Source organism: Anopheles nili, chromosome 3 (assembly GCF_943737925.1).
Source record: "Anopheles nili chromosome 3, idAnoNiliSN_F5_01, whole genome shotgun sequence".
NCBI classification, from domain to species: domain Eukaryota; kingdom Metazoa; phylum Arthropoda; class Insecta; order Diptera; family Culicidae; genus Anopheles; species Anopheles nili.
In genome coordinates, this window is record NC_071292.1 from 49,960,137 (window position 1) to 49,977,231 (window position 17,095).

At 46.8% G+C, this 17,095-nt stretch overlaps 1 protein-coding gene across 1 annotated transcript in view; it reads right to left on the reverse strand.

Annotated features, from left to right (window-relative positions):
- The window catches only part of LOC128724535 (titin-like), a 140,577-nt gene that overhangs the window by 40,985 nt on the left and 82,497 nt on the right, over positions 1-17,095 (reverse strand). The window contains exons 27-29 of the mRNA XM_053818260.1: positions 4,883-11,277; positions 4,496-4,820; positions 3,863-3,937 (exon numbers count right to left, since the gene is read on the reverse strand). Of these exons, the coding sequence (XP_053674235.1) occupies positions 3,863-3,937; positions 4,496-4,820; positions 4,883-11,277 (6,795 nt within the window). The remainder of the gene's footprint in view (positions 1-3,862; positions 3,938-4,495; positions 4,821-4,882; positions 11,278-17,095) is intronic.

The following is a 17,095-nucleotide window of genomic DNA, read 5'->3' on the forward strand; positions in this document are numbered from 1 at the left end:
AAATCAAATCAGTAGACGGAACAAACATTCCAAAACATTCCATCACACTACTCTACAGCCGTCACGAAGTAAAATTATGCCGCGGCATTCCGATGGCTAGCGTAAATATGTAGATATAGCAATTCAGCCTTGTTCATAACCGTGTTGGATGCATTATTATAGGGAGTGCTAATTTTTAATGTATAGTAAAATAGTTTGATCAACAACTTACCATGTTTCTAGGTGACGAATATAGGTTCTTTTACAAACGACTCAGCGGGCAAGCGCATAAGCTGTAACACGATTGCGAAGCGCACGTTTATGTATGCCATAAATGCTAAATAAGAAGCGTTAAGTTAAACGAAATAAAAAAACGGCGCATTCGCTTTTTAAAAGCTGGTACTAGTTGCGAAAGAAGATATTGATATTTTGCACTTTATTACATTTGCATTTTATGCCATGAGTAATCTCACTGGTCGATGATGAGCTCCCACAGTAAGCTAGTGAGAGCTCAGAAGATTCATTCGTTATTTTGTATTGTAAGCGTATCTTTTAAGCAAAACGAGCATCGCGTTAATAATATAGCTGATCGATTCTATTCTCTTTGGATATACTGCTATATAGTCATGCATTTTTGCTAAATCGAATTCTAAAAAAATCACTACGAAGAACTAGAATCGCAACAGGAAATATATAGAAAAAAAAAAATAAAGATGGAGTTTGGGCACGCGGTGCCATGATGCGCCATCAATCAGCAAGCAGGCAAGCAGGACACACGATTTTGGCGGTTGGCGACACACAACAAGTAGAGGTAGGAAAGAAGAGCGGGATGTGCGGGGACGTTGGAACTTTATGATTGCAAACCTTTGATGTCCAGCTCCTTCATCGTTCGCACAGTAGTCTCTGCAAGTTGGCCAATGGCAGTTTGAGTACGGTAAGATGATCGAGAAGCAGAAGGCAAAGGCAAACGATGCAATGTCCACGGAAGAAGAAGAGAACAAAATAGTCAAACATTAGAAAGAGCTGCACCCGCTTGGGCTTGGATCAAGGGCAAATTACCGGTTGTGCGCACTTCGCTCGATGAGATCAGACGCGTTTCTTCGTGTTTCTAGAATAGGAGAATATAAGCTTCAGCAGAGCAGTTCATGCACACTGGGAATCGTGGTAATGGAAAATGCAAGAAGTTGGAAGGGAATTGGGGAGAGCATTTGGAAGGGATCTTTATCGTCATCAAGGTCTAACAGGTGTTTGGTTAGTACTTGTGAGGTGCTAGTAGTGGGTTCAAGTTAGGGGCTCGAGCTGTAAGAAGCTGTGCCTTGACTATCGCACCTCGAAGGCCGTTTCCGTTTTCCACTCCTGCACGACGAAGTCGTCCGGTGAGAAGTGAGCGATGATTTCCTCCACACTCGCGTGGTTCACCTCGATCATGCGCATGAACGCACGGAAACCGGCGGTCGCTGCCAGCAACGCCTCGTCCATATCGGTTTCCGTCAGTATCTCCGTGACGATATTGGCGTATCCTTCTCGTTCCAGCAGCAGCACCATCGCGGACTGAGACTCCGGCTTTTGGAGCGCTGGGAAGTGGTTGGCCTGATAGAAGCTCGTTATTTCACTGACCGTTACGCCGTGCTTCACCATGAAGGCGATCGTGGCGAGCTCGCGTAATGGCGCCTCACCCGGACCGAACTCGGTGGCCTTGAGGTTGGTTAGAATTTCCTTGACCTCGAGCGAGTTTTTCACACTCTCTACGTCCGAGACATCGAGCTTCTCATGGATAACCATGCGCTCGATTTCCTGCACCGTTTCCGTGGTGACGATTTCTTCGATCAACGTTTCCACATGCTCCTTAAACTTCACCGTCGCGCGATCCTTCGTGAGCTTTACGTCTTGCGTCATTTCGGAGGTCGTGCTGGTGGTCAGCGTGGTGGAGGATTCGGAGCTGAACTTGATCTTTTCCTGCAGGGATGCTTCCATCTCTTGCTTTACGAGCTCGTCAATCAGCTGCGATTCTTTCTGCTTACGCTTTTCCTCACGCTTTTTGCGCTTTTCCGCCTTTTCGCGGCGAACTTCCTCGCTCTCCTCGACGACTAGCTCGATTTTGTCGATAGCCTTGCCGTTCTTAATGCCCGCGCGGCTTCCGCGCTTGGGGCTGCGCGCTGCATCGAGCTCTGCCTTTTCGTCGTCCGTCAGCGTTGGCACGGTGCTTTCAATCAGCTTGGAGATGGATTCGCATGTGCCCGCTTCATTCATGGCCTTGCACTTGTAGAACCCAAAGTCGGATACCTCCACCGGGTAGATGGTTAACGTGGACGTGTTTTCTACGGTGCGTATCTTGGTGCGCTCGTTCGCTATGATGATCTTACCATTACGGTACCACAGTATATCTACAATAGGAAACCAAGGTGTTGAAAAACTATTCCCAATCTCGCATTTAACTCCAGTCTGTACATGCTAGAGGTTCCTTTCGACAGGGTGTGTTCGTAGTTTCTGGTGGACATGTTATGAAGGTTTTTATTTTATTTTCTTGTACAATGTATTACGGAGTGTTCTGGTGCATGACTTGGGGCGTACTTTTCCGTACGCATATGCTTTCAGAGTATTGTTCATCTAGATGTTTTGATGTTCGGATGTGTATCACGGGTGGTCTGTGATGACTATGTTGTTCTGGTATTGTTGTCGAAAATGAACCGACAGGAAAACGATTTGCCTACCTGGCTTGGGGTTGCCTGCAAAATGACACTCGAAGAAGCCCTTTTCACCAAGCATTGCCCGAGAATCTTTGATCTCAACGGAGTACGACGGCGTAGAGTAAGAGGCTATAGACGTTGGTTTGATAATCAAAGGGTTTGCAGTCGTTGAATTGCAAGAAACAGCAAGAAATAGCAGATAGATAGGTACAGATATATTATTAGTAAAAAGCATACACTGACAGCGTTTAAGCTTACTAAGAGAAGATGCATGTTTGCGGTATGTAAGTGAGGCGCTAAAATGAACGTCTACTGCTATGTCTATGTGCTATGTTATCGACTTACCTGATAGTGTATGCCTTTATGAAGAGTGTATACGAACATGAAGTGTTTGCGGAGGTATTTCAGATTGATTATTGGGAATGAATTAATGTGTATATTTATTTTAACGTTAGAGAAACGATTATACGATGTATCGATATATTACATCACACTTATATACATCTTTCATGCATACATTGATTACACTTGGGTTTATTTTCCAGCAAACTTTCAATAAATAGTCAACAATAAGCAATATTCTGTTTGTTCATATAACATCAACACACGTAAAACAAAATCATGCAGCTGCTTGTGTTTTATCGAGTCGGAGGACTGTCACAGCAATAAGCTTCCAGTTGCAGAAATTCATCTAACTCTTCAGTGCTACTTTCTGTGAGGAAAAAACATGCAAACGTTGTTAGTAGGAAGGCTAAGGAAGTCAAAACAAAAATCTTCATTGAACGAAAATTAAACAAAAATAGCATGAAATTGCCATAACAAACACACGATTTTCGTAGAATTCACACGACGTATTTGATTAGATATAACGCTCTCACAATCAAATAGAACAAATTTACTATACGAAAACATGTAAACTTAAATGACAAACAAATTAGAATATATACTGCATAGACGCTAATTGCAACAGTTGATTAATTTGGAACTATCAGATGAAAATTATCATTCATGCTATTTTGCATATTTATAGTTGAAGCGTTAAGAATCAGTTTATGGTGGCTTCAACAGGTATTTTTTGGCACGTGATTTGAACGTGACTGATACATCATGACGTAGAAATGTATATCGAGTATGAGTGAGGAATGAAATTTCGATTGATCGTAAAGTACTGAGACGATTGGAAATCGTGTTTTTACCTTGCAGAGCCTCCTTTAGTTCCTCCATATGTTGCACCCATTCCGGTTTACGGTATGCTTTGGTTCCGACAATTTCTGGAAGTGAAAAACAATCAAGTTAGTGCATTGTAAAATGCTTTTGTAGCGTGTTGGATTTTGAATGACGTCATAGTATCATCAAGTTGATAGTTGATTAAGTGCATTTGGGCAAGTATTGAGCAATTTGACTTTTGTTTTGGGTAGTTTCGGTAAGTGGTAAGTATAGTTTGGAAGTGGTTTTATGATAAATATCTCAGGTGAATAGTTTTTCAAGGAAATATCTTAGGTACAGGAAGGTACAAAAGGAAATCATTAGAAAAAAGAGAAAGAAAATATGTATAATTGCAAACGAAAATAAAGAATAATTGCATTGCATAGCTGTAAAAGAAGAAATAGAGAATAGTTTAACGAAATAAAAAGCTAGGTTACAAAGAGGAAGCCACCTAACTAGCTGAAAGAAGGAAGGAAAGTATATACATACAGGATGCTAGAATTATAGAAAAAAGAAAGCTTTTTTAGTGAAAGCGCATCTACCGACTGTCACCGTCACCAGAGACCAACGTGGTGTTCTATTCCAAGCATGTATTTCTTCCGTAGTTGAGCAGAAAATACTACCTTCAACAACCAGCTCCGTCGTAGTCATCGCCACGCCAAGAGCATTATGTGCTTCAAACGTGATTTCACCAGAATCGTCCGGGTAAATGTCGTTGATGATCAGGATCGAAGTACCGTCGTCGAAGTTCTCGATCTGGAACTCCTCCGATGGGATAATCTCCTCGCCCGCTTTGAGCCATCGAATTTGTGGTTTCGGGTGAGCGTGTACCTTCACCTCCAGTTTGGTCAACTCGCGTTCCTGCGAGTGTATCGTCGTGGGGAGTTGCTTTACGATCTGCGGTGCGAACTCGAACGGTTCCGCATACTCTTCGAGTGTTGAAATAGACTACAAACGATATTACCGATTAGTGGTTATTGCAAAACAGAAGGTACCATGATGCAACCTACCTTATCAGTCAACAAATCTTCTTCTGAGCTGCGGAACTGCTCCGAGTCGGGCACGTACTCGAATGGCTCCACGTTGATCGTAGCTCGGCACACAGCCTCGCCGATCTTGTTGACAGCCACACAGGAGTACTCACCCTTATCCTCCGGGAAGACCTCGCTGATCGTCAACACGCAGCGCCCGGTAGAGTCCTGCTGCACTTGCTTATCCTTCGTTTCCTGGATCAGCTGCGCGTTATGATACCAGTGCACCTTGGGCAGCGGCATCGCCACGACCTGGCACTCGAGCGTCAAGCGCTCGCCATCCATAACACGCGTCGGTTTGATTGTCTCCAAAAACCGCGGTGATATGTATTCGGTAACTTCCTCGGTTTCGATGGTGTCCAGCAGCTGGACGGTCGCTGTGGAAGTCACCGAGCCAACCACGTTCTCTGCCCGGCACGTGTACGCACCCGTGTCCTTGTGGGCAAACGACTCGATGATTAGGATCGAGCGGTTCTCCTTCGTGACTATGCGCTGCTCGTTGGTGGATTGGATCGCTGTACCCTCCCTGAACCACTGGAAGGTTGAGGTTGGGTAACTTTCGACCGACGCCTCCAGTATGCATACTTCGGCTTCAGCAATCAACTTCGGAACCAGGGGCTCGATAAATTTGGGCGCCTTGGCTTCGTCGGTATCGGTGGCATCCGAGATAGCCACCGAGGCGGACGATTTGGCCTGTCCTGCTTCGTTGGAGACGGTTATCTCGTACTTTCCGCCTCTTTGACGCGTCATCTTGCGGATTTCCAGTCGACTGTAGTACTCTTCGGTCGTGATGATGACCTCTTCTTCCTCTTCGATGGTCTTGCTGTTGCGGGACCAGGTAACCGTGGGTTTCGGAAGACCAGTGTACCGGCACTCGAATACGAGCGTGCTTCCTGATCGTACAACCTGCGCTTCTAGTGGTTGGACGATTTGTGGGGCAACCGCGAGTGGTTTCACCCGTTCCATGACCACCGATTGGATGTACACGTTCGCTTTGCCCATCGCTTTACCGAACTTGTTCTCCGCCAGCACCGTGTAGACGATGGGGACGTTCTGTTTCGGACGTTTGATCGTTAGCCGCACGTGTCCGGTTCGTTGTTCGTAGTACGTTTCGATGTCTTCTTCTTCCTCCTCTATGATCTCGACCTCTTCACGCATCCAGCGTACAGTGGGCGTTGGAACACCTGCAACCTGGCACGTCACCGTCGCCACGGTCTTCTCTTCGTTCATCGTGATCTTCAGCGGTGTCACGAAGTGTGGTGCTTCACCCTCCTCGGGTTTGGCTTGAACCACTATGTTCGCCTTACTGATCGCAACACCAGCCACATTTTTAGCCTCGCAAGTGTATATACCGACATGGTACGGCTGTACGGTAGCAATTTCTAGGGTCGCAACGTCCTCCACAACGTTCATGATATATTCAGGATTAGCGAAAAGAACGGTGTCGTTGAAGTACCATTGCACTGTTGGGAATGGTACACCCTCAATACGGCACCGCAGTTGTACTGGCTTCTCGGGCTCACATATCTGCGGCTGTAGTTTCTCTATGATGTTTGGCGGCTGTACGTTCGGTTTTGTGACCGTTACCGTGCGCTCTTGGATCTTCGTCTCGGCGATGCGTTGATGCGTCGTTTCCAGCAGTTTACGGTCCTCGCGGATGTCTTCCTCAGCGATTTTATCGGTGACCTCCTGCACGCGTTTCTGGGAAATGATTTCCAGTTCAGGAAGCGGCTGGCTGTCATCGATAAATACTCGACGTTGCCTTTCCTTCTTCACGACGTTGGATTGTATGCGCACCTCCATCTCCTTGCGGAACTCCGCCGTGTGCTCTTCCACCTGAGTCTCCTGAACGGGCATGACCGTCGGTTTGGCTTCTGGAACTGGGCGAGCAAGCGTGATGCTAGATCGTGAAATTTCCTGAACCAGCATCTCTTCCTCTTCGTCATTTTCCTCTACCTCCTCCTCAGGTTCCATAGCAAAAGTGCTGAGTTCTTCTTTAAAGACTACGTGTTTCTTGTTGCGAGACTTTCGCTTTTTGGCGGTTTCGCGAGGTGTCAGCTCGGGAATGAGATTGAGAACTTCTTCAGGCACAATATCTACGATCGTCTCGGCAACTTGAGCGGGTTCCTCTGGTTCCTCGAATGTGACCGATTCCTCTACCTCTGCAACACCCGGCTCCGGGAATTTAGGTTTGATAGTTTGCTTCTTCAGATATCTCGTTTTCTTCGTAATTACTTCTTCGACTTTAACGTCGCGCACAGGTTGTAGCTCATGTGGTGCGGGTATCTCCTCGACAATCGCTTGTTGTGCTGGAACGGGTTTTAGAAGAATTTCCTCCTGCACCGTGTGTTCTGGTTCGTCCCGTTTTGGAACGGGTTTAAGTGTGATTTCTTCTTTAGGAGTTAACTTTTCAGGTATTTCCTTTTTACCACGACGCCAAGGAACCGCTTTCGGTTGTTCAGGCTCTTGGACGGTGGGTTCCATGCGTTTGAAAGTTGGTTCTTCTGTTGGTTTCGCTGGCTGCTCTTGAGTTGTCTTCGGAATTGGTTTGAGCGTTACTTCCTCCTGTGGAGATTCTTTTAATGGTCTTCGTTTCCCTTTAGGCCATTCTTTTGGTTCTTGTTCTTCATCAAGTGGCTTTTCTTTCTTTGCTCGTGGCAGATGAGACCTTTCTGGGCTTTCGTCCTTAGGTGGTACTTGTTCCGATTGTTTCGGTTTCATGACTACTTGTTGTTCCGGCTCTGGAGAGGCTGATTTTGTTGGTTTCGGGATTGGCTTTAACACTATCTCCTCCTTAGGTTCCTCAACCAAGGGACGTCGCTTACCAGTAGGCCACTTCTTTTCTTCTTGTTGCACTTCTACCGGTTTCGGTTTTGGAGTCCTTCTCCATGATGGCTGTTCTGGTGTTGTTTGTTGTGGCTCAACAATTTCTTCTATAGGAGCTTCTAACTTTTCGAGTTGAACCTCTTCTGGTTCGGGGATTTCTGGATAGACAGGCTTTTCGAGTGGTTCGATATGCTCCCTTTTCTTAACTTTCTTTGCCTTTTTAGGAGTGATATCTTTCATATCAACAACCTCAACAGTTTCCAAGGGAATGTCTACAATTTCACTTTGTTGTGGTACTGGTTTTAACGATACTTCTTCCAATGGTTCTTGTGTAATCTCTTTAGCTCTTTGTTTGGTAGGTTTTAATACAATACTTTCCATTTCATTAGGCTCTGGAGGAGCGATTTCTTTTATAATGGCTCTAGACTTACTTCCGCGTCGCCAAGGAGGTTGACTTGGCTCTGTTTCTTTTTCGCCAGGCTTATCTAATGCAAGCTCCACAGGTTCAAGTTCGTGCGATATTTCTGGAATCGGTTTTTGTTTTAACGAAGGCTCTGCCACTGGTGTTGGCTCTGTGTCCTTTGCAGGCTTTGGAATCGGTTTAAGAATAACTTCTTCCTTTGGTTCCTCTGGAAGTGGATGCCTCTTGCCAGTGGGCCATTGCTTTTCTTCAGGGGTCTCTTCTTGAGGTCGTGGTTTTTGTTGTCTACGCCAACTAGGTTTCTCCGGTTCCTGCTCCGGTTCTTTAGGTTTGACCTCCTGAAGTTTTTCTGGGAGCTCCATTTTCTCAGCCTCGGGAACTTCTGTTGGAATAAATTCCAGTTTCTCTAATGATACCTGTTTTTGGGCCGATGGCCTTGGTTTCTTCTTCTTTTCCAGCTTAATAGTTTTCTCTTCTACTTGTTCTGGTTCTTCGGGGGTGACTTCTTCCACGACAGGCTTTTTGGGAACTGGTTTCAAAGACACTTCCTCGACGGATTCCTTTGGAAGTTCCTTTTTCTGGCGAGGCGTAGGTTTTAGAAGCACCTGTTCAACAACTTCGGGTTCTGGAGCGGGAATGACCTTCTTTTCTGCTGGTTTCTTACCACGACGCCAGGGCGGTAACGTAGTATCTTCTTCGGGAATAGGTTCCGTTTTATCAACAGTCTCGAGAATTGGTTTTGGCTGAATTGTAGGCTCTGCCATTGGTGTTGGCTCTGTGTCCTTTGCAGGCTTTGGAATCGGTTTAAGAATAACTTCTTCCTTTGGTTCCTGTGGAAGTGGACGCCTCTTGCCAGTGGGCCATTGCTTTTCTTCAGGGGTCTCTTCTTGAGGTCGTGGTTTTTGTTGTCTACGCCAACTAGGTTTCTCCGGTTCCTGCTCCGGTTCTTTAGGTTTGACCTCCTGAAGTTTTTCTGGGAGCTCCATTTGCTCAGCCTCGGGAACTTCTGTTGGAATAAATTCCAGTTTCTCTAATGATACCTGTTTTTGAGCCGATGGCCTTGGTTTCTTCTTCTTTTCCAGCTTAATAGTTTTCTCTTCTGCTTGTTCTGGTTCTTCGGGGGTGACTTCTTCCACGACAGGCTTTTTGGGAACTGGTTTCAAAGACACTTCCTCGACGGATTCCTTTGGAAGTTCCTTTTTCTGGCGAGGCGTAGGTTTTAGAAGCACCTGTTCAACAACTTCGGGTTCTGGAGCGGGAATGACCTTCTTTTCTGCTGGTTTCTTACCACGACGCCAGGGCGGTAACGTAGTATCTTCTTCGGGAATAGGTTCCGTTTTATCAACAGTCTCGAGAATTGGTTTTGGCTGAATTGTAGGCTCTGCCATTGGTGTTGGCTCTGTGTCCTTTGCAGGCTTTGGAATCGGTTTAAGAATAACTTCTTCCTTTGGTTCCTCTGGAAGTGGACGCCTCTTGCCAGTGGGCCATTGCTTTTCTTCAGGGGTCTCTTCTTGAGGTCGTGGTTTTTGTTGTCTACGCCAACTAGGTTTCTCCGGTTCCTGCTCCGGTTCTTTAGGTTTGACCTCCTGAAGTTTTTCTGGGAGCTCCATTTGCTCAGCCTCGGGAACTTCTGTTGGAATAAATTCCAGTTTCTCTAATGATACCTGTTTTTGAGCCGATGGCCTTGGTTTCTTCTTCTTTTCCAGCTTAATAGTTTTCTCTTCTGCTTGTTCTGGTTCTTCGGGGGTGACTTCTTCCACGACAGGCTTTTTGGGAACTGGTTTCAAAGACACTTCCTCGACGGATTCCTTTGGAAGTTCCTTTTTCTGGCGAGGTGTGGGCTTTAACAGAACTTGTTCGACCTTTTCGGGTTGTTCAGGTTTTGGTATTTCTCGTTTAGGACCCAATTTTCGTCCACGCATCCACGGAGGAAGCTGTGCTTCTGCTTGCTCTTCAGCTGTTGGTTCCTGAGGCTCTGCAGCTGCTTGTGTCAATTGTTTCTTTTCCTTCGGTCCTCGTCTCCAAGCTACCGGTTGCTCCGTTGATTTCGCGTCTTGTTGCAATTCTTCTTCAGCTTGTTCGATTTTAAGCAGTGAAGTATCTTCGCTTTGGGTAATGTCAACTACATGAGGAGCAATTTGTTTTGCTCCTCGTTGCCATGGGACAGCTTTAGGTTTCGTTGCTTGTTTTTCTTCTTGGTCTTCTAGACGATCGACACTGAGCATAGATGAATCTTCCACTTGCGTGAATGGTTGCAGTTCTCGTTCGGGCCGTTTTCCTCGACGCCACGCTACTCCACTTCCCTGGTCTAGTTCCAGTTTGTGTTTCTCCAATTCATCCATTGATTCATCTCTGTCTACTTTGAGGAGCGTGCTTTCGTCTGTTTCTGTATACTGTATTGTGCCACTTTGAGGTTGCTGCAATTTAGCACCCCCACGGCGCCAAGGGACTCCTTCGCCCTTTGAAGCATCCGTTTTGATTGACTCATCGATTTGCTGTTGTATTTCCAAAAAGGAACTATCTTCGTCATGCCGCAGCTTCTGAACGTTATAGTCGACGTGGTCGATGCTTTCCTTCTCACTGAGCAGGGCTTCAACCATCTCCTCCATACGGTGCTCGCTGATTTCCTGCTCACGTTTCACCGCTTTCAGCTCGACTTTCTCCAGCTGTTCTCGCTTTACTTGCGCTTTTTGGATTTGTGTCGGCTTCAGCTGCACGGTTTCGAGTTTTTCCTTCTCAATGGTTTTGCGTTCCTTTGTAGTTTTCTTCAGCTTTACCGGTTCGGCCGTCCATGGCTTGATCTCTTCACGCTTATCGATGGAGAGAGATCGATCACGTGACGTACGACGATCTTGCGAAGCGCGACGCCAAGGAGCAACGTTCGGTACGGCTCCTCGCGATAATCTTCGCGATTGCCTCCATGGAAGGGTTTCATCGCCTTGAGGTACAAATTCGGTATCCATCTCGCTAACGCCTGTGCTGCTATCGTAAGAAGCATCGCTCAGCTCAAGGACGTTGCCATGAGCCGATGTTGACGTTGAAAATTGCTGTGTTTGCTGCAAGTTTTGTTGCTGTTGGAGTTGAACTCCAGCGGGACCATGCACCTGTCGCAGATGCTTTCGGCGCTCTGCGGGAATAGAAAAAAAAACCAAACCGTATATGCTTCAGCAATCAACCATACATCGATTCGTTCGAATGAACCAAGATCAGCTTGGGTATTTTTCACACCTGTCCGGAGTAACAGACCGATTATATTGGAAACATGTGGTTGGAAAATTTCTGCAGGGTATTGAGTATTCATTCCAAATCAAAAAGGTAACAACCACAAAAAAGGGGAATAGGAATTCAAAGTGCAAACATATGCGATGTTTTATTTGAGTTCGCTAGCGTAACTAGTGATCCTACTATTGATATTGTGCAAGACGACATTCAACTTCCAGCCTTGCTCTTCTTGGCATGGATTGCTGTTGTTAGTTATGCCAGGAGTAGTAGCACTTAGCGCTACACCAAATGTCTAGTAAAGGTGAAATGCGATCATAATTTAAGCTGCAGGAATGTCTGAATTAGGTCACCGAGGAATTTCGTTCGCCTAGCACATGTGCCGTGATGTTTGCGGGAGAGCGCGTCATCAAGGTGAAGAGTATTTAATGCCAACAGTGTTGTAGGACTTGCACGTGCTCTGAATTCCCGCTGCCAAGTCGAGTAGCCAACGGTGGGGCATATGTTTACAATTGGGTGAGTCAAGCATGCCGTTGTGATGACGTGTTACAATTGCTTTTATTTGCGATTCGTCATCATTGGAAAACGAAAATTAAGTAGCACCTCATGATATTTTTTTATAATTGTTAGTAAATACAGGTGTCATACTTGGTTAGTCATGGGGTAAAATGGCGTCGCTCTAGGGTAGAAAGAATGATGTGTATGGTCATGTAATGCTCTGATACATTGTTGTTTCTGCATCGAAATAGCAATGAATTGTCAATCAAGTGAACTTGAGTAAAAGTTGATGTATCATTTTCTAAATAAAAATCCACCTTCTCATTTTGCCAAGCGATATATTCTTAAATAAATGTTCTCTTAAAATGGAACGTGATCCTGATCGATGTCGTTAATTAATTGCATGGGAACGTTCTTGCACTAGAACTGTTTAAAAGGATCTTGTCGCGTATTTATTCAAAATCATCTTTCAATGACCGTTGCTTAATAGCATTTCAAAAAACGCCATTTAAGATTACCAGACGTATAAACACATCCGCAAGGATTTTTTTGCATTTCAACAAGACAAAGCTTAGCGCACTGACAAGGAGGGCAATAAATTATCTATCCGCAGGGAAAACTCTATCGCTTTTCTTCCTCTCCTCAACTGTTCCGCATGCCAACAAGTGCTTGACGCGGTGGACCACACATTCTTCCCCGCAATTAGCGCTAATCTTGTAAATTTCATTAGACATTTATCACTCTAGTCGAGCGGACTTCCTGTCTGGCGTACGCTATGCGTGAGAGCAAAACAATCACGCTCGGTGTCACGAGCGGTCTCATATTGCATCAAAAATAAATTACCTTTGATCGTCACCATTCAACGCGAATGGTACGTGAAAACGAGATCTGCTTGTTATCACCCTTTGCGTAACTGTAGCGATCAAGACAAGAGGAAAATGAGCCTGAGTAGCAACAACGACATCCCGGTACGTGTGTGAGTTCTCGTTTCCTACACGGTACGAGTGCACTTCTCTAATGGACATGTGAAATGGGGTCATAAATCGGTGGACAATGCTGAAGCACCGCGTACGATCCTGGCGTATGTGCCTCTACCAAGCACGTCATGTCGGCAAAGCAGATCAGGCGACAGAGCGTTGACAAGCTCTGACAGCACTGTACGACCACGCACGGCTGTCGCAGTCCGTGGGTAAGTTGAAAATGGGTGCCCGGGATTTGAACCGGTTCGAAATACGTATATATATTTTTTTCGAACTCACGCGGTTGTCGAACCGTTTCGAAAGTGGCCAGGCGCGGGTGCGTTTAAATTTAGCAGCCAGCTCCCGAACGCGAGTCTCGCACCACGCTCGACGGGGGTTCTCGGGTGAGTTTTTCGGCCCTTATTAATTATTTTCGGTTGTGTCTTAAAATACCCTCTCCTCGGTGAGAGCGAATCTCACGGCGCCGGAAACCGGCCAAAACCGTGCGGCGCACGCTCTCCAAAAATGGGGGGGCGCTTGCGCAGAGCGAGACGACATCAGTAGGGGACCGTCCGATGGGTTGACCTCTCTTTTTGCCGACCGACCGTTAGTCGACGAACTGTGGTTAGCACGATTGGACGATCGGGCCGGGCTTCCGTCCAGGTCACCTTTGGACCCTGGGGGTTTGGGCGGCAATAGCGGGACCAAAAGAAGCAAAAAAAAAGGGGTAGTTTTAATCGACTATGAGACAGCTTCTAATCATCTAGCCCTTGTGACGCTAGATTCTAGTGTCCGGCGTCGTTTGCGAGAGATAGTTGTAGTCGTTGGCTGTCGAGTTACCTGTGTGGCTGTGTAGGAGGGACGCTAATAGTATGTTTGTCAACACGTTTTGTCCTGCGAGCGAGTGGTTTCCCAAGCACGGGATATATCCAGTGAAAGCAAGGACCAAACGGGGTTCGATTAGTGATTCGGCAAGAAAGCGAGGGAATGTTCGGGAGTTGGAGTGATAATCAAATGAAGTGATAAGCGTTTGAGGTCTGTTGTTTGGTTTTTTTGTTATAAATGTATTATTTTTCGGTTCAGTTTTATTGCTTACTTACAAACATAAAAAAAAAACATACATATCATTAGTATAACCGCGCTGTAGTGACACGGGAGCAAGCCCGGGAAAAGCTAGACGGCATTTTGTTAACGCGCGTTTACATCCAAAGTGAAACTAAGGAGGGTTTGTTAATAAATAAATCTTATTTGCTAAATAACACGGCAAGCTATCGGAAAAGCGTGGTACCACTGATCCTGGATTTGTTCCTCTACCTCTAAATCCTATCAGTGCCAGCTTAACGCCTGGGTTTCGTAGCTACATCCTATGCGCTAGTTCGAATCATTCGGTTAATTGTCGTTGCCTGAACAGCAAGAAATCCCTCGTCCGACCGGATTACATCTATAGAAAGCATAACGTAAAGCAAACGAGGCTCAAAGCAGCGGTGGCAGCAGGTGGCAGCAAAGATGCAAGACGTATTATACCTCGCTTGCATCTGTTAAGCGAGAATGCACAGCGATAACGACGAGCTACAGCCACCATGGCTTCAAGCTGACAAGATAAGTATTCGGTTTCAGCCGTGTTGTGAACGGTGGCGGCACAAACAATTGCTGCAGCGTTAATTTATAGCGCCTTTGCCTCTGGTTACTTGCGTCAAAGAACCCCGTAACGCTGCTATTACCTTTGCTTGATTAATGAGCCGACACCGCAAGGCGCCTCGGTAAACCTTTCAGAAGGACTTTCGCGTAACGTGCGGGGTCATTCGCCCGGGTTACGCAGAAGTCAGTTTGCCAACGCGGCACCAGCAGTAGCAGCAGGACAGGGTTAAAGACGCTTGTAAGCATTGAGAACAATAACGGCAGGACTATTTTTAGTGGCTTAATGCAGAATGAAATGAAATTTTGGTGATTTGTTAATTCGCTTGCGGGCTGTTCGCAAAAACAAAGATCGCAAGCGTGGGGGGATGGGTACTATGCATGAAGGCTAGACCAGCTGTGCACGCCATTTTTTTTGCATGTTTTAAATACGGCCATTTCGCGAGACGGTACACTGACGATGGTTTTCGTTTTTTTATCTGAACAGGACACACGTGGTGGCGGTTTGGTGCAAACCGAGCGTGAGGACGCCCTGTAGGATCCTGCCAGGTAGCGGCAATTAGCGATCGGTACTTTTTTTTCTAGTAGCAAGCCTTGCAAGTGCATACACTCCTCCTTCTTATTCTCGTCAACGTCAGGGCCACCGTGAAGGGCTAACCGAACCAAAAACCACTCGAATTGAGGGTGTTTTGCAAAGCCAAAGACAGGTGTGACAACAAAGGCGGTTCGGGCCACGTCATCGGCATCGCGGAAAACAGCGCGTTGCGTGTGGGCAGAGCCGTTGTTTTTCCACGACATGATTCACCTGGTTGCGCTTCACGAGCAAACATCCCGCCTAAACGATGAGTCACCCCGGACGGTCCGAGAACGTTCTAGAATGTTTCACCCCAGTCGCTACCCTTTTGAACGTGGCCTTTTTGTCGAAGGACGCGATCTTCGTGATATCGATCGCGATGGTCGCCGGACGTGAAAAGCGCGAAAAGGACGCTACTACTCGCCGCGTCCTTCCTAGAACGCAGAGGACTCCTATCTTTACGAAGCTCGGTCGTTTTGTGTGTAATTTTCTTTTCCTCTTTGCTTTTGCTGTTCATTTAGTGTACCATTCGAATTTACTTTCTCTCGAGCAGTTCGGGGGTTTTCCCATTTGCTTTCCGTACTGGCGAACGAAATCTATTTTAGTAATGAAATCTTTATTGCTAATTATTCAGCTCGAAGCACTAGACGCCACACAAGTTCAAGCACTGGTTACATAATTCTTCCCTTTTCCGCTGCGCCTCTCTCTCTCTCTGTCTCTCTTTCCTCAATCATCACCATTTGGAGGTTGCCCGTTTTCATTACGTGCACATGTGTGTTGTTTTATTGTTTGCAGTATTTGCAGTTTACGGGATGTTCTTGGCTGGGAAATCTGCTGATCCTGCTCTAGCGTCGGTGAATTTCCACCGGCATTCGCACCGAAGGTAAGCCGCAAAGCAGTCCGCAGAAAGCAGACTCATGTTGCTTTCCCGCTCGCTCTCGTTAGTGTGAAATAAAGCAAACCATGGCACCCGCCGACCAGATCAAAAAGTACACGATCCACGAACCGCGATCTTGATCCATCATCCGAACGATCGAAAGAAAAACGCGCACCCTCCCGGGCGCCCTTCTCGCTGCAAAAGCAAACAATCCTGTTCGCCCAGAAGCATATGCAAACAAAAAAAAACAGATGGAAAACCTAAAAGGGGTGGCCGCTTTTCGAAGGTTAAACCATGATTCATGCTCCAGAGTCGGAGCGGGCCAAATTTCGTCTTCCGGGAAAATGCGACCCCACGGGTGGGTACGCCGCTCGGTTGCTTTTCCGTGTGCAAAGCCGGCTAGCTGCAAGAAACAAACACACAACCGCGGCCGGTTTGGTGATGGCCGCGAGACTTACACGGCGAGCGGGCCTAAAATTAGAACGGCGATCCGTGTGAAAAATGGCGGGGTCCCTGTTTGTGGTCCCGGGGACGCGTGCAACGTGCCCTGTGAGCGATCCGGCCTAAGTCCACGAGGGCCGTCCCTTTTTCGCTTCATCATCGTTAAAACGATCACCTCATCGGTGTAGCGCCCCGTCTGAGGTGTGCACTAGAGCAGAAGGCGCACTGCTGGCGTCATCGGGCGTTTCGCGCACCGGTTTGTTGGCGGTTGACTCACGGTTGGAATATTCCAAACCTGCTCGGCTCACCTTTCGCGCTTGGGGCTAATGGTTGGCCTGCACACGGCACGCTCGGAAAAATTGGTAGGCCATTTTTGCGGTTTTTTTTTGCTCGTTTACATTCGGGATTCCACGGTTGCTTCTTGCCTGTCATGTTCGTGGCGTATTGCAACGCCGCTCTAGAAACGCGGGCGTGCATGTTTCGCCAGCGCACCAAAATGCACAATATCGCCTTCACGCTGGCCGTGAAAACCGGCCCGCATGCGAGACGCGTAGGCAGCCGCGGTGAAATAAATGTACGCGCCATCGCGGACCGACGTTTTGGCAATTAATCCTCGAACCGGGCGTGCTCCGATGCGGTGCGGAAATTCACCTACCCTGACTGACTGCGCTGACGGGATGAATTTTTGGCAATTTTTCGCTCTCCCTTTTTTTCTGGCTGCTTTCTTCCTTTGGCTCTTACT